Below are 22,486 nucleotides of genomic sequence, written 5' to 3'. Positions count from 1 at the left end.
GGAGGCACTGCGTGGGGTCCAATTGGCCTCCACAGCAGGATGAATGGGCTCCCAAACGCCTCTTCTTGGCCGCCCATTTCTCACATTTTAATTGCATTTTCCTTTGGCAAATATAAACAGTGTGTGGCACATTTCCCCACTAAAAATCGATTCTTAAAAGATAAGATAACACATTGGATTCAATAAATCTTAAAACTTTATGAGTTTTATTCAAATTTAGACAGCAAATATTAAAAAACGTTAATTAATCGATAAATATGAGGAAAAATTGAATTAAATCTTTCTAAGTCCAAATCGGCAAAACTCTCATCTTTTATCGATATCGTTATAATTCAATAGTAATCGATAACGCATCGTGCATTATAAATAAAATTAAAATCGATAAATACAAATTGAAATATTTTTATTTCAATATTTGATCGAAATATTCATCGAAAATATTCGATTCAGTGAATGATTTCATAGAAAATCTAAAGTTCCAGAGAAGGCCGGAACATTTCTCCAAACATTTTCCAACGATTCTCTGAATACCGCTAATGTATTCTCTGTATTCCACAGAAAAAACACGACCGTATTTAATGGCCATAAAGCCAAAAATTATGATCTGTTAGGGCGTCGTCGTGCTTCGACTTTATGAATAACATAGCCATTGTTTAGACTGCAAGTGAAATATACAGATACAGATACAGATAGACACAAGCAAAGACATGGATACCACAGATATTTATACAGATCGGAAGGGGGAATGGGTATGCATGTGGAATAAACAATGAAAGCCTTTTGTTTATATTCTTGCAGCCGCCACACGAAACCGAGGAGCATTCCTCAAATATTTTCCATTTTTTTCCTTTTTTTTTCTGTGTTTTATGGTTCAAAACCAAAATAGATTTCCATTTGATTTCTCATCGAAGAAAAGAAAGACGGAGAGCGTTTTGGGGGCCAACGAAGGGTGGATTGACTCACGAATGGACTTTCGACCTGCAGTTGATACGCGAGTACCCCATTCTTATCAGGAAATTCTCTTTCTGAGGTACGTAAGGGTATGGTCATGATGGTAATCCTCGTATCAGCGTACATTTCACCACGAAGCAAACCACTGAATCATTTTCAAATAATTTATGGAGCACCGAAGCAAGAATTGGCTGCCTTATTGCCGAACTTGGAACATTCCAGCTTCAAATGATTCGCTTAATCTTTTAAGACCTTCCCATTCCCAAAGGAATCTTTTGACTTTTAATTACGGAAATATTCTAAAGAAGATTACGCAAATCCCAGTACTTCGGGCTGGCAAACGATGGAATCGAGTGCCTCGACTAAAGCCGCAGCCACAATCTCCAGAGTTGTTGCATGCCACAGAATCTACAGCTATAGGCACAGCCAGTCCTACGCACATCAGACCACGAACCACAAAGCCTGCTGCTGCCTCTCCCCTCCCCCTCTCTCTCTCGCAACCACAAAAACTGTGTCAAGTGGGAGGCAGAGGCAGGGCCGCCGCGCGCTCTTAACCGCTTTCCTCCTTTTTAGCCAAAGTTCTGCTAAAACTAAAAACTATTCGTACTCGTTTACGTTTTTTTTTTTTTTTTTTTTTTTTTTTTGTTATATATTAATGAAAATCCATCTAGCATCGGGGGCGAGTCTTTCTGTCAGTGAGCGGCTCTGTGGCTTTTTGGGGCAACACTCAACCGCTGAACAGCCGAACGGCAATCGCTCTCCTCTCTGCGCCAAAGAGTTGGCCGCTCGCTCCAGTTCCGTAATTGTCGTGGGGGCCAAACGTTTCTTCCATTTCTGGCAGCGAATTGTTTTACATTTTGGGGGCCAACAGCGAGAACAGCGAACCTTTCACTTTCAAATGGTTTACGTGGCTTTCTTCGCGAAATGTCTGTGCAATGAGTCATGGAAATGGGCCATGGAATTGGAGGAGTCGCTTCCGATACGATTATCATTTATCGGGCGTCACTTTGATCAATTTACACTTTTGTCTTAATCAATATGTTTTGCATTTTCATTTGCATTTGCTGTCGTTCGTCGTTTGTTGTTTGTTATTCAATCAAATGTTGGCTCCCTCAATGGATCTGCCTCTGGGAATACAAATCGGGGGATTACTTCATTCGGTAGATCGTTTGTATATGGAAATTCACTCGAAAACTAATGCCCTAAACATATATTCTGTCTAATCAATGCTGTTATAACCACTCGCTCATTTAATCAGCACTTTTCGATAACATCTTCGATTTTTTACCATTTTGTACTAGAGGAGCCTCAAAGCCGACTATTTTTAGAATTAATGGATTGATAATGAAATCGAAAATGAATATGGCAATCATAAATATACAAAATGTGCAAAAATTGCAATGTTATTAAACGCAGAGTGGAATATAAAGTATCACAATCGATAAAAAGAAAAATCTACCATTTATCGGCGTATCTAAACAGCAATTATAAACAGGTTTTATTTAAACACAAAATGCTTGTCATTTAAATTGTATGAAAATATATTTGATAAATCGATTCTTTAGTGAAATTACCGAACATTCAAGTCCCCCAATGATGATTCCCCAATCGTTTACTTCACATTTAATCGATATTGCCACACCCTCTTTCCACGAGTATCTCGCACCGATGTTGAGAGGAGAGAGTGTTGTTCAGATATTAAATAATGAAAGCCTCTATCTAATCGGTTAAACAATTGTCTTTCATGGGTGGAGAGATTGTAGCATTACGATTAGATTGTATTTTATTTGTATTATCTCATACTATTCGATTCTCGGAGTTCTTAGAAGGGGGGCCTTACTTTATAAGAGTCCTCTTTCAGTACCTCTCTATAAAGGCGATACGATAGCGTGCCTCACTCTAGTATCAGATTGTTTCACCCTTTGGGGGCCCTCGGTTTTTATATCCATTTGAAAAGCATTTGGCAAACAATTTGTTCGGTTTATCTTTTGCTGGCGACAAACAAATCGTGAATGTGGGCCCTAAAATCCTCGTCCTATCGACAATCCACCTGGTACCCGTCGTACCGTCGCAACGATTATCTGGTATCCCCCCCTCCCGCTGTTTTGCCACGATGTTTGTGCAGTTGTTAAATCTTGCGGTTACCTGAAAATTGAATTGCATTTGCCGACCATTTACTCGCGAACGATTAATGTTTTTATGGCCAGAGAGCGAACGCAATAAAAATGCACTTGGGATAGGTTCCGCCGATGTTCGTGCGCTTCGATTTATTTTTACTACATGAAAACAAAAAGAGATTGTTTTGTTTCTGTTTGTATCTCTATCTTGTCAAGGGTGGCAGCTATAGCTTCGGTTCTTCCTGGATCTATCGGCGGTTGTCCGGCTCTCCGATTGATTGATGGACTGTCTGGCGATATGGCCTCTAGTTAAACGGGTGTAAATGTGGGTCGATTCTCTCCCTAGAGAGCTCTTTTTCTTTTTCTGCTTCCTATTTGTGGTATTTTTGGTGACAGGGAAACAACATACATATTTTTGTGTAATTTATAAACTGCCGCGAATGATATTTAAACAGCGCGCAAGAAAAATAAGAATTGACGGTGACATATGTATGTATGTACGAGTATGGGGTATTTCGCAGATACAATTTGTATCTGCGGATCGGCACAGCTGTTGGCGATTAGAGTGTCGAAGGGCTGTGTGGCGGCTGCGAGAGCGGGGGATCTATCTGTATCTGTCTCTGCATCTGTATCTATAAGTAGAATTTATAGCGCGACAAACGACGCCGGCGGCGGCTGTTCTCTGTTTTTCCACCTTCTAATCGGGCATTACGATTATAAACCGACTTTTGTATGATATATTCAAGGGAATACTCTGTTGGATACATGTCAAAAGGGTATAGACACAATCGACTCTCAAATTAGTTTTCCTCTATTGCTTTTTTGTTGACTCTTTTGGGCGCGTGCGTTTTGTTGCCACGCCGAGTGTTGGCCTTGAACTTTTTTCGGTATTTTTCTCTCGGTTCGGTTTGGTTTGTTGTTCGACTCCCACAAAACAATATCTGGGGAGCATCATCAGCATCACACGCGAGTGTATCTATTGCCAATCTATCTGTATCTTTTTTCCCCATTTATGTGTTGTTTCTTTTTTGCATGTGACAAATTGAATTCCTTTTTCATTTCTTTTTCACTATTTTTCCGCATTGAAGTGCAAAATTTAATTGTTTTTTTTGTTGTCACATGAAATTTTCACTCCACTGCCGATGGAGAAATTTTTTTTTCCTAAGAGAGTAGAAAGCACAGAATAAATGATACCCTGTAGAACTTAGATGTTCAAATTTGGGTTTTTAAAAGGTTATAAATCGGTTCACACCAGTTCAACGGTAAGGAATCGCTAAGAAACATTTAGTAATCGAAAATCGGAAATGATTCGCCGTCATATCGGCCCACTTTTTGGCCCTCGCCTGCTCCCCTACAGGGTACACAAAATTTATGCTGATTGCCTCGCAAATTGATTTTGCCAGTCCGTTTTTAATGGGATTTTACTTTATATTTCTGTGATGCTCCTGCCTCCTAGAGATTGCCAATTTACGTCGCCTTTTGGCCATGACCACGATGATTCATGGCCGACGGGAAAACCCCCAATGGAAAGGGTCCCCCTTTACAACGCGGAAAACCAAAACAAAAAGCGAGAGAGAAGGGAAAGTGTGGTCAAGTCAGCGGTCAAATGTCTGAGCCCCAAAGCTGAAACCCAAAACCTCAAAACGAAGTCGAAACCTCGAAAAATCAATCGATTTCCTGTTGCATTTGCCGCCTGACCCAAATACCCTGCTCCAAGAAAAATTCTCCGCCGCTTCTGTAACCAGAAGCCCGGCAGTGGAAGTTTTTTTTGAGGAGTGGCCAGAGTTGCCGCCTCCCAAGCGCATTAGCCGCGATCTCCCGCTGTGGATGGGGTGTTAATGCTGTACCAAACATCTGGCAAATCTCTTCGACTTGGTCATTAGGGATTGGAGTCATGGGGGGGGGAATGCCGGGAAAATGCCGCGAAATGGAAAGCCTCTCAGCAGATGGTGTCTAGAAGAACGCTGTGTTGGAGAGAGAGAGAGAGGGAGATGGAAGTTTGTAACACTTTCGAGGCAGCATCTATGGTTTCTCTAAACAGAGACAGACATGTGCTCATTAGCTTGCGGTTCGATTTAAGAAGGGATCTGGCTTTAAAGAGCCTTAAGAGCTTCCTCTTTTCATCCAATGAAATCAAGTAATTTAAAGTTCGAACCCCTTCAATCCTCAATTTCTAATCAGCCGCTGGGCCAAGGCACAAAACAAAAGCAAAAACCATTTCCGCGACAACAAAGACTTTGTTGTCTGCTGTCTGCTGGTTGCTTCTCCTCCTGTGGCAGGAGTCGCTTCTGTCCAGAGCATTGACTCATGCAGTGGTGCAGCCAGTGCACGGATTTTCCATTTTGTTTGCACAAAAGTCCAACACGAAGGCGGCGGATCCAGCAAAACCAACATCGTGGTCCGAGAGCCATGTCAACGTCAAGTTTGTTGACTTGTCCGCCAACCTGCCACCGAAAGTGGAGTGCGGCAACAACAGCATGGGGAACAAGCAGCGGCAAACTTGCTGAAAACTTCCGCTCTCTGGGCAAGAGCCAAAGCCAAAGCCAAAGCCAAAGCCAAAGCCATTGCCAACGAGGCAGACGTCCGAAACGAGCAACGGATGTCGGAGAGCTGCATAAATCGTTGGGACCCAGCTCCCTACCTCGCAAGATAGTGCGTCCCCTCCTCACCCATCGAAAGCTGTTCATAAAAGTGCAATTTATTAGCATACAAAGTACGTCGTCTAGGCATTGGTCAGATGCGGGGACAGAGACGTAGACGCGGACGCGAAGACGGCCTCTTGAATCTGGTCTCTGGAGTGGAGGGTCTCCTGGTGGTAGAGAGAGTCGAGTGTGGGATGGGTTCCATCTGGAGTGTGGGTTCTCCTGCTCTGGCCATGAAATGACAGAGCAGGGCAAAATGTTATACTACTTCCCGTTTTGATGCACTTTTTCCCATGTTTTTCAGTTGCAGAGATTAGTATCTCTTTCAGTTCCACTTCCAGAAAAACTCTGAGAACTGTAGAGTGAGCCAGAGGCTTCCAGGAGTTCCATTTACTTCCTACTTTGAGCTATTCCCATAATAATTCATGCATTAAATGCATTCTTGTTGGTCCAAAATAGAATCCATTTACATATAAGAGTGTACATCCCCCTTTTTCCCACTGATTTGATTCAAATTTGATTGCTCTCTGACGACTCTATGACCGCCCGCCCTCCGGCGGTCATCGTTTTGGGTCAGACGTCACGTAGGTCGTCTGGCAAATGCTGAAAAGGAAACCACAGGGAAAACTCCTTTACGCCCGATCTGAGGCCCTAATCAAAGTCTGGGATATGGCGCTACGTGACGCATTGAGGCGTAGATAAAATCAACAAATAATCATAAAGACATGTGGCATGGTGGCACATGGAGGAAGCAACTTCGAGCTTGACAAACTGTGACGACGACAAATGACTGAACAGAGCAGGGGGAGAGGGAGAGGGAAAAAGAGGGCTGGAAGGGAGGATGTCAAACTGTAAATTAAATTTTCTTTTGGACAAAAGAAATATTTAATTAGCAACAAAAAGGGAAGCCCCCATTTGGGGGAAAGTTTTGCCCTTTCTTTCGAGGAGGCAAAAGTTCAAAGTTTGCTTCAGTTTCTAATTATTCCAATTATAATTACCAGTCAAGCAAATTCAGAGTAAAAGGGGAAACTTCACAAATTTAAAGACTATAATCTTCTACTTGGATTCTTTTATAGTACCTTCTGTACTTTCTCATCATTGGAAAAGGTTATCCAAGGAAACCCGACCCAAAAGAGCGAGAAATTTAATCTTGATAGATCATTTTTCCAGAGAGGAACAGATCGTCCCACAGGGTGACTCATTTCATGGGCAAATAACCCGCAAATTCTTATCAAACAATAAACGAAAGAAAGAAAAAGCAGAAAGAAAATATAAACATAAACAATATCTAGAAGAACAACAAACATTTGACATTAGTCAGAGATTTTCGGGGTCACTGGGACAAAGACTCGGAGCGGAGCGGAGATACGGATACACGAGACACACAACGAATGAAAGAGCGAAAACAAAAGATAGAAGAAATATAAAACTCGTTTTTTTTGTTTTTGCGCAAAAGTTGAATTTAACTAGAAATGACTAGTAAATGTAGGGTTTTGAATGAATTAGTGATTGAGTTGGAGAACTTCAGGAATCCATGAATGAAAGAAGCAGAGTTGTCGTTGAATTGGGAGAAAATATCTAATTATTAATTATATATTAATTATAATATCTAATTATGATTATGTAGGTATCAAGAAAAATCTCCACAAAAACAAAAGAATAATTTTTGAGCTAATTTCAACGAGAGATCTGTAACTGAAATCTGGAACCATTGGTCTATCGAGCTGTCGCCTGTGTCTATTGAAAAACTGAAGTTTAAGTTTTGGACACTTTGTGGTAGCGTAACGGATCGATCATTGCTATCTTAATCAGTAGATTAGTTACACACCCTAAGGTAAAGAGCCTGCTGTGCTTTTCGTTCTGTGTGATTCTAGACATCATGATTTTTGTTAGGATTTTGTCTTTCAATTCTCTATATATATAATTGCGAGAATGTCGCTCGAAAGAGAGCTTTGGAACCGCAACAGTGCTATGTATAAAAGTTATATTTATAACAGTATACCGATGTATGAAAGTTCTGATTTGCATTTGCATTGTGTCTAGAAGTGTATAACAGTATTTCTGTGGTACATTTCTGCACGTGTATATTTCGAAACTGTATTTTCGTGCCCTCCCCTATTTTCGCCATTTGTTTTGATATCTTTTACTTCTTTTTGGTTGTTTTTCGTTGGCTTGTTTGTTCTTTCTTTTCTTGGGCACCCTCCCACTCGCTGCGTACTGTTTTCACTGGTAGAAAGGTAATAAATAAAAGTCAAACGACTTTGTTGAATAACAGTTACCGCTCTTTCGTCTAAAAATAGGTAAAAAAAACAAACCCAAAAACATACCAAATCGAACGGAAGCAAAAGTAAAAAGAGATTGGCAAAAACAACAGCAAAAACAAAGACGACAGCAGCAGGCGGCTGTCTTGCTCTCGCTCTCTTCTGGTCTTATGTAAAATTGAATGTGCACTCTCTCGCACACTGCACTGGGGCTCTGCTCTCTCACCTGGGTATGCAGTTGGGCGGCGTTCGATCCACCTCCCAGGCGGCAAACAGTTTCATGGGCACCGGCTTCTGTCCATTCGAGCCGCTGCTGATCGCGCCGCCACCCGATCCACCGATGCCTGACAAGGCCGCTGCTGGGTGCCAGGGAGTGGCACCAGAGGGAGGCAATCCACTCCCTGGCATTATGGGTAGGCCGCCGACGCCGCTGACTCCTCCTCCGCCTGCACCACTGATAACGGCAAATTTATCGACCAGTTTTGATGATTTATCAACCATCTTCATGTTGGGGTTTGCACTTGCGGTTTTTGTTGTTGTTGCTTCTCTCTCTCTCTCTCTCTCTCTTGTTGTTGTTGTTGTTGGGCTTGAGAGTTTTGTTTTCTGTTAATTTCTATCGCACATTATAACTGTTTTTTATTTGACAATATTTTCAAAATTCAAATTGATATTCGGTGATTTGAAAAGATTTCCAATTGGAATGGATGCTGCTCCTGCTGCATCTCCTTTTTCTAGTGCCGCCGCTGCTGCTGCTGCTACCGCTGGCCATACACACACACTCAAACACTCGCGTGCTCACAATGAAAGGGCGTGCCGCTGCCTGGGCCGCCTTCAAGAAGCACAAATTTGTATTTTGTTGTACAGAATATCACGAGACGAAACGCGAACACAGAGAGAGTGAGAGAGAGATAGAGTGTGGGAGTAGATGTTGGGGCTGCGATGCTGCCGATGCTGCGACTGCTGCTGCACTCACTCTTGCACAGAATCAATATACACGGGAATCTGTTGCGGATTACACTGCTCGGAAACGGGAACCGAATCGGAATCGGAATCGCTTTCGGGACTGCTGCTGCGCTGCTGCTGCTGCTGCTGCAGCCAGGCGTCACGTACTTCGCGTTTGTGCGGGTGTTTTTGGAGCTGCTGCGCGCGAGAGACAACCGTCATGCTCCAAAGTGGCGTTGCAAATGTCGCGTTATAAATCTCATAGTCGGGCCCCAACACCTCACACACACACATGCATACAGTCGCGCAAATCTAAAGAGAGAGCGCTGCTGCTGCTTGCTCCAACAATAACAAATTTGTAAAGGCTATGCGCGCGCCCCCACATACACAAAAACACGCACACGCTAGCGTATTTTTGCAAATTTTCGTATATGCATGTGCGATTGGTTATATGTGTGTGTACCTATTCGCGCATTTTATGCTCTCTTGCACGCGCATAAACAAAAAAAGAAAACACCACGAACAACAAGATACACTGAACGACTCCCTCTCTCTCTCTCCCTTTCTCTCTCACAGTGATATATTCATAAAATATTTACAATTGGCGAAGCGGCACCATTTGTTTACGTATATCATTAATTATTTATTTTATGAAAATCAACACGTTTTATATCTAGCGGGACTATCGATAAGACCCTCAGAAATATACCGATGATAGAATCTTTTTAGCCCACTTAACCCCCTTTTATTTTAAGAGGTTAGCAACTTGAGTTAGACCGTATATATACTGTATGGTTAGTGGTTAGACCGTGGAAATAGCAGATCCACCCTATCCTTTCTTTCAAATTAAAAAAAATAAACATGGCATATTTCACCTTAACTGAGTTATAATTCTTGAAGCTTAATTATTTTTTGTGGGATATATTAGTGTATCGGTCGACAATGGGTTAATCGTTCTTTGTCCACGATCGGAAATCATATTCCTCGATTTTGATGTTCGGCCTAAAATTACTAGCTAGATAAGACCCTCAGCATTAAACATATAATTTTATCCGACTGATGAATTAATTTTTAACAGGATTGGGTAGTTTAAAGACTTCTTTTCATTGGATTGTGTCTAAAATAAGGTCAATAACAATTAACATATTTGTGAATGGTGTACGTTTGTTGTTGCGCAGCAGTGGCGGCTATTTTTCGATACACAATTGTTTAGGGATGGGTGCGTGAGCGATAGCAACAAAGCGAACCATCTGCAGTTAATTTAACTTTTGTTTACATCTGCCGCAAAAATTAAATTATTAAACAATGGCTGATGCGTGGGATATAAAAACACTCAAGACGAAGCGGAACACCCTTCGCGAGAAGCTGGAGAAGCGGAAAAAGGAGCGGATCGAGATACTGTCCGATATACAGGAGGATCAAACAAATCCAAAAAAAGAGCTCGGTAGGAAATCGCTTTTAAGAGGCTGTAATTATTATTTTATCCCTATATATTTTGCAGTTGAAGCTGACCTGGAGGTGCAGAAGGAGGTGCTGCAGGCATTGAGTGCGTGCTCCTTGGCTCTGCCCATCGTTTCGACGCAGGTGATGGAAAAGGTCGCTGCTGCCGGCAGCAGCCTCGAAATGGTCAACTTTATTTTGGGAAAATTAGCCAACCAGGGCGCCATTTCCATCCGAAATGTAACCATTGGCACAGAAGCGGGCTGTGAAATCATTTCGGTGCAGCCCAAGGAGCTAAAGGAGATTCTTGAGGACATTAACGACACCTGTCTGCAGAAGGAGGAGGAGGCTAAACGAAAGTGTGAGTCCGTCCATACAGCTTTAAACAAGCCTTCGATCTACAATCCACTCCTTTTCCAGTGGCAGAGCTTGTGGATGCCGAAGAGGATATCCAACCGCTGGAAAAAACCATGAAGATCGATTGTTCCTCCCACAAGGATGCCCCCAATGACATAATGATGCTGCTGTCGATGCCCTCCACTCGCGAGAAGCAGAGCAAACAGGTGGGCGAGGAGATTCTAGAACTGCTGACAAAACCAACGGCCAAAGAGCGATCCGTCGCAGAGAAATTCAAGTCCCATGGCGGAGCACAGGTCATGGAGTTCTGCTCCCATGGCACCAAAGTGGAGTGCCTCAAGGCGCAGCAGGCCACCGCAGAAATGGCGGCCAAAAAGAAACAGGAACGCCTGGACGAGCAGGCACTAAGGAGAGAGGACGCGGGGAAAGCGAACAGCACAAAGCCGGCTAAGCCTGGCACCCCCCTGGAAACCACATCGGAAGATGGCGAAGTCATATCCGAAACGCTGACCAATTGCGAGGGGGAATCCCAAGAGTCCACCGATGGCAGCGATGCCTCCGGCGAGACACGCGACAAGTGCACAAAGCTCCATTTCAAGAAGATCATTCAGGCGCACACGGACGAGTCCCTGGGGGACTGCAGCTTCTTGAACACCTGCTTCCACATGGCCACCTGCAAGTACGTGCACTACGAGGTGGACACCCTGCCGCACATTAACACGAACAAACCCACCGACGTGAAGACGAAGCTCAGCCTGAAGCGCAGCATCGATCCGAGCTGCACCCTGTACCCACCACAGTGGATCCAATGCGATCTGCGGTTCCTCGACATGACGGTCCTTGGCAAATTCGCGGTGGTAATGGCCGATCCCCCCTGGGACATACACATGGAGTTGCCGTATGGGACCATGTCTGATGACGAGATGCGTGCCTTGGGTGTGCCCGCGCTCCAGGACGATGGCCTGATCTTCCTTTGGGTGACGGGGCGTGCCATGGAGCTGGGCCGCGACTGCCTCAAGCTCTGGGGCTACGAGCGGGTGGACGAACTCATTTGGGTGAAGACGAACCAGCTGCAGCGCATCATCCGCACTGGACGCACCGGCCACTGGCTGAATCACGGCAAGGAGCACTGCCTGGTGGGCATGAAGGGCAATCCCACCAACCTGAATCGCGGTCTCGACTGCGATGTAATTGTCGCCGAAGTGCGCGCCACCTCCCACAAGCCAGACGAGATCTATGGCATTATTGAGCGCCTCAGTCCGGGCACTCGCAAAATCGAGCTCTTCGGCCGCCCGCACAACATCCAACCGAATTGGATAACGCTGGGCAATCAATTGGATGGCATTCGCCTGGTCGATCCCGAGTTGATCACGCAATTCCAGAAGCGCTATCCCGATGGCAATTGCATGTCCCCTGCAGCGGCAGCCAATGCAGCGGCCAGCATTAATGGCATTCAAAACTAAAATTAAAGAATAAGATCACCTAACATTAAGATAACCCTTAAGCAAGGAAGCTTACCCTTGACTAATAAATGTAGATCCTAACCAGTCTTTCGACGATCGATAAACCTCTCTGTCTCACTTGTTCTATCCAACCTTTGCGTTTAAGCGACACTGGGAGAGAGTACTTTTCATTTTTTCGCTATATAGCTTCCCAATTCATGCCGATCAAGAATATATATATTTAATGGATCGCATTTGAATTCTTTTCCATTTTAAGGGTTTAAATATTAATGGCTGAGTATTTCACTTCCCACAAAGAGACAAAGACTGTGTATTTTGTTATTGGACTCTTGGGACCGACTAGGACAAACTTAGCTGCGGCGGTCAGAAGCGAACTGCAACGCTCCTCTGTCAAAGGCAAAGTATAGCCCAGTAAATGTACGCAGCGCGCCTTTACCCCGAAGCATTGAACGAAGACTGAAACGGAATTTGTTGCTGTTGCAATATCCTTGTAGTACTTTGTAGTCTTTGTCGAATATACACATATTTTGGATACATTTATTGCTCGTTTGTTTGCGCGTATATACAACAGTGCGATAAATATCTATATTTATATATAGTAGAACCCATAGATAACTAATTGTATAACTATGTATATCTTCAGATATGCACAAAGTGTGTGTGCTTGGGGGACGCGATAACTTATAAGACTTAAATCAGTAGAGCGCGAGGGAGAGTAGTACATGGGTTTAAGTAATGGGATATATAAAGATATTAAGAAATGCTGGCCTTAAGAGTCTGCTCCTGGAATCTCTATCCTGGAGGCGTCTTCTGGCTCTCTCTTCCCTGCAGGCGTCTCCTGGCTCTCAAAAGTGTATTTACATGTCAGGAAACCAAAACCTTTCATCGTTTAGTGCCACTATTCTTCATTGGTACGTAACAATAAATTTGGATTTAACATAAATTTCATTAAACATTGAACTCCTTTTGTGTCGGTTTTTCTTTGTGTGTGGGGCTGTGTATTTTGCGCAGTTTCTTAATGTGTCCTGTGTGGTTTTTGCCTGGCCTCCTTCTAGCGCGAATGCGAGCCGGCAGCACTGAGGGTCTTCAGCACAATGAAACCGAGCATTGTGGCAGCTGCAACGCCCAGACCGGCCTTCCACAGCAGCTTGCTATCCTCCGTCAAGAGTCCGAAATGCCGCAAGTGTCTGTGGCAGGACAAGAGAAAAGGGCTTTAGATTAGTTGGATAAAACAGCGGAAAAGGCAAGGAACAACAAAGATTAAAGTAGGTTTTAAACTACAGGCCGCAAACACCATGTTTTAGTAAGCAGTGACATGATCGGGGATCTTATATATGTGGATCTCGATTTGTGGGCACCATGGCAGATATAGTACATATATGGAAACAACAACAACACAGAGGGCTGATATTAGTAACAAATTCAGTTTGAATAGTAAACACTTACGCCGACTCCCAAAGCTGTACCAACCTGTGCTTGTAGAACAGTATCCAGGCGTCTTGGAATCGCCTTCAGACGCCACCAAAGCCACCACAGCCATCGCCGAAGCCACGAAGAATCGTATTCCAAGAAGACAAACATCGAACAACACACGAGAACAACAGTGAAACATAACCAAAATATATATATACACAAAGTGGGAGGGAGGAGGAGAAGAGAAGATAAAAATATAAGCCATTAGCCATTTAATCTATAAATGTTAACCCAAATGTTACCAATGTGTTTCCCGATGGAGTGGCCTGATACCCCCGTTCCACTAGATCAGATTCAGATTTACGTGCAAATTTCGCCTAAGAGAAAGCGCTCGCCACGAACATTTCAAATATACCATTCGATGTAATGCGATTTCGTATGGGATTGCCAATCCTGCCAGTGGAACTGCGGTAATAGACCACCCACTCAGGGCATTCGTTAGTGTTCGTTTGAGGTGAGATGTATGTGTGTTTTGGGTTAGATCTGATCCCCAAAAACATTCAACGATAAAAGCAAAGATCATCACATCACCCTTAGTTCCTTAGGAAAATACTCACGGAAAAGCGGCCATGGTGGCAAGTTTTGTGTACAGTTCCTTTTTGTTAGTCCTTAGGCTGAAGAGATGCGGCGGTAGGAGTTTGTATTTCGCACAAAAGTCGGCGGGCTGCATGAGATAGTCCTGACGGCGCTCATCCATGTCGCACTTGGTGCCCACAATCATCACTGGGATCTTGCCCTCCGCATAGTACTTGATGTAGATGCGGGCCACATACTCAAAGGAACGAGGATTGGACGAGTCGTAGACGAGGCAGGCCACATCACAGTTGACCTCCTGCGGCTGCAGCGGATCCAGAGCATGCCTCACATCGATGTCGCGCAATATCAAGTGCTTCTCCTGGCCATACACCTGAACCGAGTTGATGCAGTGCACGATATTCGTTTTGAATTCCTTGCCAATCAGTTTCTGCATCTCGTCGACGAGAAATCCGCGACACAGACCCGTCTTGCCCGAACCATTGGGGCCGATGACGTGACACTTGTAAACGGAACGGCTGCTCTGCCGCTTGGCCAGATCGATGCGACGTTCGCGTGTCACATGAATGGCCGCCAGCTGACTGTCGTTCTCGTGGACATTGAAGCCCAGATAGGCGAGGTATTCCATGGTCTTGACCACATCGATTAGCGTCATCAGAGTCCAACGGCACAGCCAGCCATGCAAAGTGACCCAACCCTTGTCATTGATGGGACATGACTTGCGTATGTCCGTGGAGTACGACCAAGGCGACGATGGACACACGCTGAACAGCATTTTGTGCTCCTCGGGCGACAAAGCACCGTCACAGTCGCGATCGTACCGCTCAAAGACGGAAATCAAAAACTGCTGGCCGCGATGCGAGAGCTCTGTGCTGCTGCCTGGGGGAATCTTTAGCGGCGGCCGCAAATACTCCTGGCACATCTCCAATTGATCGTTGTAGCCAAAGCGTCGTAGCACGGCCCAGGTGGTCTCGTTGCGTCCACGCTGTATGAACAGACAGTGGAGGAATAGGAAGCCCTTGAGCGTCACGGCATCGTTGTAGATGCCATCGGCCACGTTCTTCTGTATGACGGCCTTCACCTCGTCGAGTATCTGCGGCTGCAGCGGTGTGTTGAAGCAGCGCCGTTGGAATAGGTTCAGCTCGTAATCATTCAGCAGATTGTCGCCATCGATATCGCATATCTTGAAAATGCGCACCAGCGACTTCTTGCAGGCGGGCGTCAGCTGCAGGGGGCAAGCAAAAGTGTGAAGTGATGTTTAGTGTGTTTGAACAATGAACTCACCTCTTGGTCTTCCATCATGTAGAGGGGCGATGTGGGATGCAGCACCGCCTTCTGTGCGTAGTAAAACATTTCGGAAATGTTGTGCAACGTCTTGGCCGAGCACTCAACACAGCTCTCAATCTCTGGAAAGTCCTCCATGATGGCCAGCACACTGTCCATCGTTGAGTAATCGATCAAATCGATCTTATTGCCCACCAGAACAATTGGCTTGCGCAGACCTTCGCCGGCAGCCTCTGTCTCCGCCTCAGTCTCGGCATCGCCCTCCAGTGTCGCATTGCACTTTGAACGTATTAACGGCAGCCAGTGCGAGGTGATGCGATCCAGGGAGTCATCGTCATCCACTGCGTACACAATGCACACTACATGTGCTTTGTTTATCTCCAGGCCGAGGGTTTCCTCCGTCTGTTCGACGCTCGAAAAGTCCACTATGCTAGTGGGCACCTGCTCGGGCGTGACATTGGCCGGGATTGTGATCTCCTCGGCACGCGGCGGCACCTCCTCCGGATACTCCTCGCTCACCAGCGACAATATTAGGGACGTTTTGCCCACCCCGGCATCGCCGACCAGCAATATTCGTACATTCTTTCGCGTTGACACTGTGTACTGGCCCATTCCTACAATCGAAACACACGAATTTCTGCCCTTCTCTCAATGTGTGTGCTGCGCTTGCCTTAGCCTGGACGTTTCCCGCTTCTTATGCTACTTCTTGTAGTCGCTGGTCAATAAATTACTTAATTTCTTTGATTTGTTATGCAAAAATGGAGATGCAGCTGTTTTTATCAATCGATTGTTATCGAAATTGGGCTGCAAGGCAACCCTGCAAAATCCACAGTTGCCTGATCAAGCGAATCAGATCCAATGCAAATTTAAACTAAAAATTGACTTACTTACTAATTTTAAAAGTGTTATAAAAGCAAACGCTGCTATCTAGAATTAAAAACAGACAACTTTTAACTGATTATTTTTTGAGGGAAACTCAAATCAGTCAAACAGTCTGGCAGCTACGTCAGTTTGGAGCCAAAATGGAGCACAGTGAGTAATTTTAAACGGTATAAAAACCTTTTTTTAATCTTGAAAACATAAAAAACGTCTAAAATGTTCATAAAACATATAATAAAGTGTTAATAATGATTAAAAACTTAGATTTCGCGCTTCCCGCTATTCACAAGTTTTTCCAGCAGTTGGCTTTTAAAAAAGCCAGATCTGACGGGAAAATCGACAGCCCTGCCCCCAGCCCCTCCAGCCATTGTGAACTGTGAAACTGTGAAATTGGAACAGGAATGTGAACGGTGAACGGGGGTGACATGTAACATATCGAGCACAATTTTCGTCGGAGAGAAAAATAAATATCAGAAAATAGCAACAACAAACAACAAATAGTAGAGCGCAATAAGTTTAAAAATTGTTTATTTATGTCATAGTTTGAAAACGTGCCAGTGTCGCGTTTCCAGGCTCGCGAGTGTGAGTGTGCCCCAATAGGAATCCTTCGCATAAGCTTGCACGTACGTCGTCGGGGGTGGAGAAGGTGGAGTAGGAGCAGAGGCAAACGGAGTGAGTGGGGGTCAAAGCGTTAGCGTGCTGCGGCGCGGAATCGATATCGATGGTACGCACCAAAAACCAGTCCTCCTCCTCCAGCGCCAGCAGCAGCAGCCACAAATCTCCAATCAAATCGCACGGCGGCAGCGGATCAGCAGCCGCAGGAACAGCAGGACACCCCGTGAGCAGGTCGTCGTCGTCGCATCGGACATCGATCGATGACCGCAAGTCCGCCACGAACGTGTCATCCTCCTCGAACCGCCGCACAACTCCGGGCAGCTCGCCGGACGGAGACGGAGACGACGACACCACTACCACCGATGATCTGACCCCAACATCTACGAGCGCGCCAAGAAGCGCCGGCGGCCCCTCCTCTGTGCACAAGCAGAACCTCTACGTCGTTTCATTTCCCATTATATTCCTATTCAACGTTCTTCGCTCGCTGATTTATCAGCTGTTCTGCATTTTTCGCTACCTGTACGGCGCCAGCACAAAGGTTATTTACCGTCCCCACAGACGCGACTGCAACATCGAGATTGTTGTCCAGAACAACTCAAATAACAAGGATCAGAAGCACCAGCAGCTGACGTCGAGTCAGTCCCTCAACTATCCCTTGGAGGTGACCAGCGGCGAGGCAGCGTCCGAGCAGCAAGTACAGCAACCTCTGCCACAGCAACGCTATCGCGCCCTCCAGCCCCTGGAAATGGCAGGGGCCAATCGATCTGGGTCAGGCTACTCCCCCGGTCCTGGGGATCCTTTGTTGGCCAAGCAGAAGCATCACCATCGTCGGGCGTTCGAGTACATCTCCAAGGCGCTCAAGATAGACGAAGAGAATGAAGGTGAGCAGTGAGCAGTGAGCAGGGAGCATTGAGCGTGCAGTGTTGGGGGTGCTTTCGAGTGCTCTCTATGAGTCATCGCCCCACTAGCTGGCGGCGGCTGTTCGTCTCTTTAGTCCGTGCTTGTGTGTGTGTGTGTACCTTTTGTTGTCTGTCGAGTGGGAATCAATAATCACAAGAAGCAAAGAGTGAGATGTTCTGACAATTGTTTCCTTTTTCTTCCGCCTCCAGGTCACAAAGAGCTGGCCATTGAGCTGTACCGCAAGGGAATCAAGGAGCTCGAGGATGGCATTGCCGTCGATTGCTGGAGTGGTCGCGGCGATGTCTGGGACCGTGCCCAAAGGCTGCACGATAAAATGCAGACCAATCTCTCGATGGCCAGGGATCGTCTTCACTTCCTCGGTAAGTCGATCCCCCCGCATCCGGAAACCCTAGAGGAATGATTTTTATTTTATTATTTTTTTTTATTTTTCTGTTGTTTTTTATTTGCACTTTGTTGTTTGTCCTGCATTTCCTTTTGCGTTTGTCCATCAATTGTCGCTGCCACAGCGCTGCGTGAGGAAGATTTCCAAATGCATCGTCTCTCGCTAAAGGAGAAACAGAAAGCGAATGAAAGCCGGGAGCAGCAGCAGAAGCCACAGAAGGCCAGAGAAGCGGCAGATAAGCCAATGCTGACGAATCTCACCAATGATCCTGCAAAGCTGAAGACACGCAGCAGCGGCTATGGACCAAAGAACGGTCTGACTACACCCAGAATCTTTGCCACAGCCACAACACCGACGTCGTCGTCGTCATTGGGTAAGTTCTGTTGCAGTCCAGGCCTGAAAAGAGCCCAGCACCAACGCCAGAACCAGCGACACAGCGACAACAGATCGAGCTATCTATCAGTCACCCTCTCACCTTGCACTTGATTTCGTTTCGCTTCACTATTGTTTTATGCTTGCCCCCAAATTGTAGCTTAGACCGATCATATCCATCTATCGCTTATTAATGTGCTCCCCCCCGTATCTCCATAGCCTCTGGCCGCAAGCTGACAATCGGAACCAAGCGACCTGGCAACCTGGCCGTGGCAGCCAACAAGTCACAAACTCTGCCACGCAATCTTGGCTCAAAGACCTCCGTGGGGGCTGTTCGTCAGCCAGGCAAGACCGCAGCCACGCCCCCAGCCGTGCGTCGACAGTTTGTAAGTGGCTCAAGCCGGAATAACGTTTGGTTTCTTGACAGATCTTTCTATAATTTGTACTCTTCTTTCCATAGTCTTCCGGTCGCAATACACCGCCACAGCGATCACGCACGCCCATCAACAATAATGGGGCCAGCGGCAGTGGTAGTGGCGCTAGCACTCCCGTGGTGACTGTCAAGGGTGTAGAACAGAAGCTGGTCCAGCTCATACTCGATGAGATTGTGGAGGGCGGTGCTAAGGTGGAGTGGACAGACATTGCCGGCCAGGAGGTCGCCAAGCAGGCGCTACAAGAGATGGTCATACTGCCCTCCGTTCGTCCAGAGCTCTTTACAGGTAAGTGGACGGTACAGGAATCCCTTTAAAGAGTCGTGTTTGATATCCTTTCTCGCCTCTTTGAGTGTAGGTTTGCGAGCCCCAGCCAAGGGTCTGTTGCTTTTCGGTCCCCCAGGCAATGGCAAGACATTGCTAGCCCGTGCCGTGGCCACCGAATGTAGTGCCACCTTTCTGAACATCTCGGCTGCTTCGCTGACCAGCAAATATGTGGGCGATGGCGAGAAACTGGTGCGTGCTTTGTTCGCGGTGGCACGCCACTTGCAGCCCTCGATCATATTCATCGATGAGGTGGACTCGCTGCTCTCGGAGCGTAGCAGCGGCGAGCACGAGGCGTCGCGCCGCCTGAAGACCGAATTTCTTGTGGAGTTTGATGGTCTGCCAGGTAATCCCGATGGCGATCGCATTGTGGTGCTGGCCGCCACAAATAGGCCCCAGGAGCTGGACGAGGCCGCACTGCGACGCTTCACGAAGCGCGTCTATGTCTCACTGCCCGACGAGCAGACCCGTGAGCTGCTCTTGAACCGTTTGCTGCAAAAGCAGGGCTCGCCGCTGGATACGGATGCACTGCGGCGTTTGTCCAAGATCACGGACGGTTATTCTGGTTCCGATTTGACGGCACTGGCCAAGGATGCCGCTCTGGAGCCCATACGCGAGCTGAATGTGGAGCAGGTCAAGTGTCTGGACATTAACGCCATGCGACACATCACAGAAAAGGATTTCCACAACTCTCTCAAGCGCATTCGCCGCTCGGTGGCACCGCAGAGCCTCAGCTTGTATGAGAAATGGTCGTCAGACTATGGGGACATTACCATTTAGATAGGCGTCGATCCAATCATTGAAGGATTGTCAGCCTCGCCACCAAGATCCTGCCCAGCCCTGCTCCACGCTGTGATGTGAGTGACAGTAATTTCTTCTCCTTTTGCTGTTGCATTAGTTTCGATGATCATTCCATTGATCCTCAAGTTTTAAACTACGTTCCATTCAACCATTAGTTTTTGTAGGCTTACATTTTGTTTCACAAAACTTTGTTATTTGTATTTAACCAATGAATTATTGATTAATTTCTCGTTCTACCATGCAATTTGTGTTTCTAGGCCTAAGATTTATTGTATTTACCATGTACTTCCAAATGTTTTTAAAGCGAGCGAGCGCCCCACACCCCATTTAAGTTATAATCATTTAAAAGCTAATGTATGCCTAAGAACAATCATTATACTAGCATTTGTTTGCATAACTTTGTTTCCAATGTTTCTAGTACTAAGACAGCAAGGTGTTCTGTTCATGTATGGTATGGCTTTCCTAACATTTAATTTAGTTCTAAGTAAATGTATTTCCATTGATTTCTCTGTGTCACAAGTTTCTTCCATTTGTATCCTTGAATCAATAGAACCAATCTACTATTTTTGTTGTACATCGCCCAATTCAATCGAAAACATACGCTACACGTAATCTAGACATAAGCATAGCCTTAAGATTAAACACAACACAAAACGCAGGATCAGACTTAAGTTTTAAATGCGGCATCATCACACACTACTCTCTCCCTCTATCGATCGATGGATGGCTGGTGTTTAGTTTTAGTTTTAGTTTTGGTTCCTCTGTTTTCAATCAATCAATGTATGTACCTACCTACTGCAGCAGTCATAAATACAATCGTGTCTCCGAAAAACCATCTATAGATTAATCTTAATGTTTGTTGTACCTAGAAGTTGCTCCTCCTCCCACACTCTACACACCCCTACTATATATATTGTACAATCGGATGCTTTTCGCGGTATTTTGAATCAGCTTTAATGCAGCCAACAGAACTTCAGTTTAAAGAGTAGTTTACTGAACACACAGATCCAACAAAATTACATGCATATAAATACATACTCTATATACATATATAGAATACGCTAAATAAAATCGATTTCAACAGACATCATCAGGAGACTGCACCTTTTTCTGGGACTCACATATAACCAAATCAAAACTTAACTTTTAAATTTATTCTAAAATTTGTTTTAGCTCTAGCCTAAACAATATCTGATGATAGTCCTTATATATAGATGGAAAGTCTTAGCTTAGTAAGAAATTTTACTTTTAAACTTGGAATTTTTCCTCAAATTAGTTGTTATAGAATCTCGTCCGATTCTGTTTTTAGGGAATATCTTCTTTATAGATCAAATATCAGTTTTCAATGATGTCTCATCAGAATCAGATGTCCTACAATCATAGACTGTCAACAAAAACCCTCAGTAAAATCTTTTCTGGTATAGATTTAAGAGGGATCTTATGCAATTTTGTATAAAGAAGACCGCAGATCAGCATTACAATTCAATTGGAACGTTGGCAGAACCTTCAGCCGAACAGCCAAAGGGACGCTGCCATATGACGCTTAACCGAACAGGTCGCGTACAGTGCATGCAGGAAAGACAGATTTTAGACTAATGATCAAGGAAAACTATAACTAATAAGACCCTAAAACGGCTCATGTAATTCCATATAATCCCATCCAATTTAAACTTCATTCGCCGACTAAGTATTTCCATCAAAAACTATATTATATCATTTAAGACTTTAATTAAAACTTTTAGAATCTGAAAATAGTAGCAGCCCATGGATCTCAAAGATCGAAAACACATCATAGATATCTCCCAAGAACTGTCTAATTTCATTTAGAACTTAATGGAACTTTAACCTATAGAATATAGTAGTTCGATCCCCGCTATCTCTCTGTGGTATTCTCCTGGTTTTCAGTTGGAACATCTAACTCTTCTTTATAGATCCGAGCATGGGTAATTATTGTAATTTTACAATCTTTTTGTAGTAGACTAGACCCAATGTATGATGATGATGGAGCCAAGAGTTAATTTAGACACACACTCGTCGTTCTCTGTGGTTTTTCTCACTTCGTTTTATATATTTTTTTGTTTCTTTATTTTACAATTACATATTTATATCGCATTTCGTTTTTCCACATTGGAAATATACAATTACAATATGTATGTTTGTTTGCTCGAATTTACATTCTCTTAAGTGTCTAGAATTTGTTTTTGCGTTTTTTTTTTACTTTTCGACTCCACCGATGTGTGTGTGGTGTGGCTCTCGCCTCGGCTCCTCCACTGCTACTTGCCACGCTTCCATCCTAC

The 22,486-nt window shown here is 44.9% G+C and overlaps 4 protein-coding genes across 8 annotated transcripts in view; 2 read left to right on the top strand and 2 right to left on the bottom strand.

The window, feature by feature from the left end:
* The window catches only part of LOC6588588 (phosphofurin acidic cluster sorting protein 2), a 35,508-nt gene extending 26,412 nt beyond the window's left edge, over nucleotides 1–9,096 (bottom strand). Inside the window, exon 1 of one of the 2 annotated variants that reach the window (XM_002013429.2) lies at nucleotides 8,198–9,096. In XM_002013429.2, the coding sequence (XP_002013465.2) occupies nucleotides 8,198–8,478 (281 nt within the window). In that variant the 5' untranslated portion in view covers nucleotides 8,479–9,096. The remainder of the gene's footprint in view (nucleotides 1–8,197) is intronic. The other variant, XM_026985385.1, reaches the window with a different exon arrangement.
* Nucleotides 9,097–10,190: 1,094 nt separating this feature from the next.
* Nucleotides 10,191–12,277, top strand: LOC113566243 (N6-adenosine-methyltransferase MT-A70-like protein). The gene is made up of 3 exons (XM_026991026.1): nucleotides 10,191–10,357; nucleotides 10,415–10,714; nucleotides 10,774–12,277. The coding sequence occupies exons 1-3, from the start codon at nucleotides 10,219–10,221 to the stop codon at nucleotides 12,171–12,173; spliced, it is 1,839 nt and encodes a 612-aa protein (XP_026846827.1). The 5' UTR covers nucleotides 10,191–10,218; the 3' UTR covers nucleotides 12,174–12,277.
* A 772-nt stretch (nucleotides 12,278–13,049) lies between these two features.
* On the bottom strand, nucleotides 13,050–16,294 carry LOC6588425 (mitochondrial Rho GTPase). 3 transcript variants are annotated; one of them, XM_002013427.2, is made up of 4 exons: nucleotides 15,465–16,294; nucleotides 14,204–15,405; nucleotides 13,620–13,682; nucleotides 13,050–13,360 (listed from the first exon to the last, which is right to left on the bottom strand). In XM_002013427.2, exons 1-4 carry the CDS (start codon nucleotides 16,074–16,076, stop codon nucleotides 13,225–13,227), a joined length of 2,013 nt encoding a protein of 670 aa, XP_002013463.1. In that variant the 5' UTR covers nucleotides 16,077–16,294; the 3' UTR covers nucleotides 13,050–13,224. The 3 variants fall into 3 exon arrangements, with proteins under 3 accessions (XP_002013463.1, XP_026849860.1, XP_026849864.1); XM_026994059.1 differs by having other exon boundaries at nucleotides 13,644–13,682; XM_026994063.1 differs by lacking the exon at nucleotides 13,620–13,682.
* A 454-nt stretch (nucleotides 16,295–16,748) lies between these two features.
* LOC6588451 (spastin) lies at nucleotides 16,749–21,036 on the top strand. Of its 2 annotated transcripts, XM_002013426.2 has the most exons (6): nucleotides 16,749–17,839; nucleotides 18,068–18,238; nucleotides 18,386–18,634; nucleotides 18,853–19,019; nucleotides 19,094–19,352; nucleotides 19,423–21,036. In XM_002013426.2, the coding sequence occupies exons 1-6, from the start codon at nucleotides 17,065–17,067 to the stop codon at nucleotides 20,166–20,168; spliced, it is 2,367 nt and encodes a 788-aa protein (XP_002013462.1). In that variant the 5' UTR covers nucleotides 16,749–17,064; the 3' UTR covers nucleotides 20,169–21,036. The 2 variants fall into 2 exon arrangements, with proteins under 2 accessions (XP_002013462.1, XP_026850493.1); XM_026994692.1 differs by lacking the exon at nucleotides 18,386–18,634.
* Nucleotides 21,037–22,486: the final 1,450 nt, after the last annotated feature.

The sequence above is a fragment of the Drosophila persimilis genome, unplaced genomic scaffold, assembly GCF_003286085.1.
Source record: "Drosophila persimilis strain 14011-0111.01,24,50 unplaced genomic scaffold, DperRS2 tig00000000-arrow-pilon, whole genome shotgun sequence".
Lineage (NCBI taxonomy): Eukaryota > Metazoa > Arthropoda > Insecta > Diptera > Drosophilidae > Drosophila > Drosophila persimilis.
Note: the sequence above shows the minus strand (reverse complement) of the source record. Positions and strands in the feature narration are given on the sequence as shown.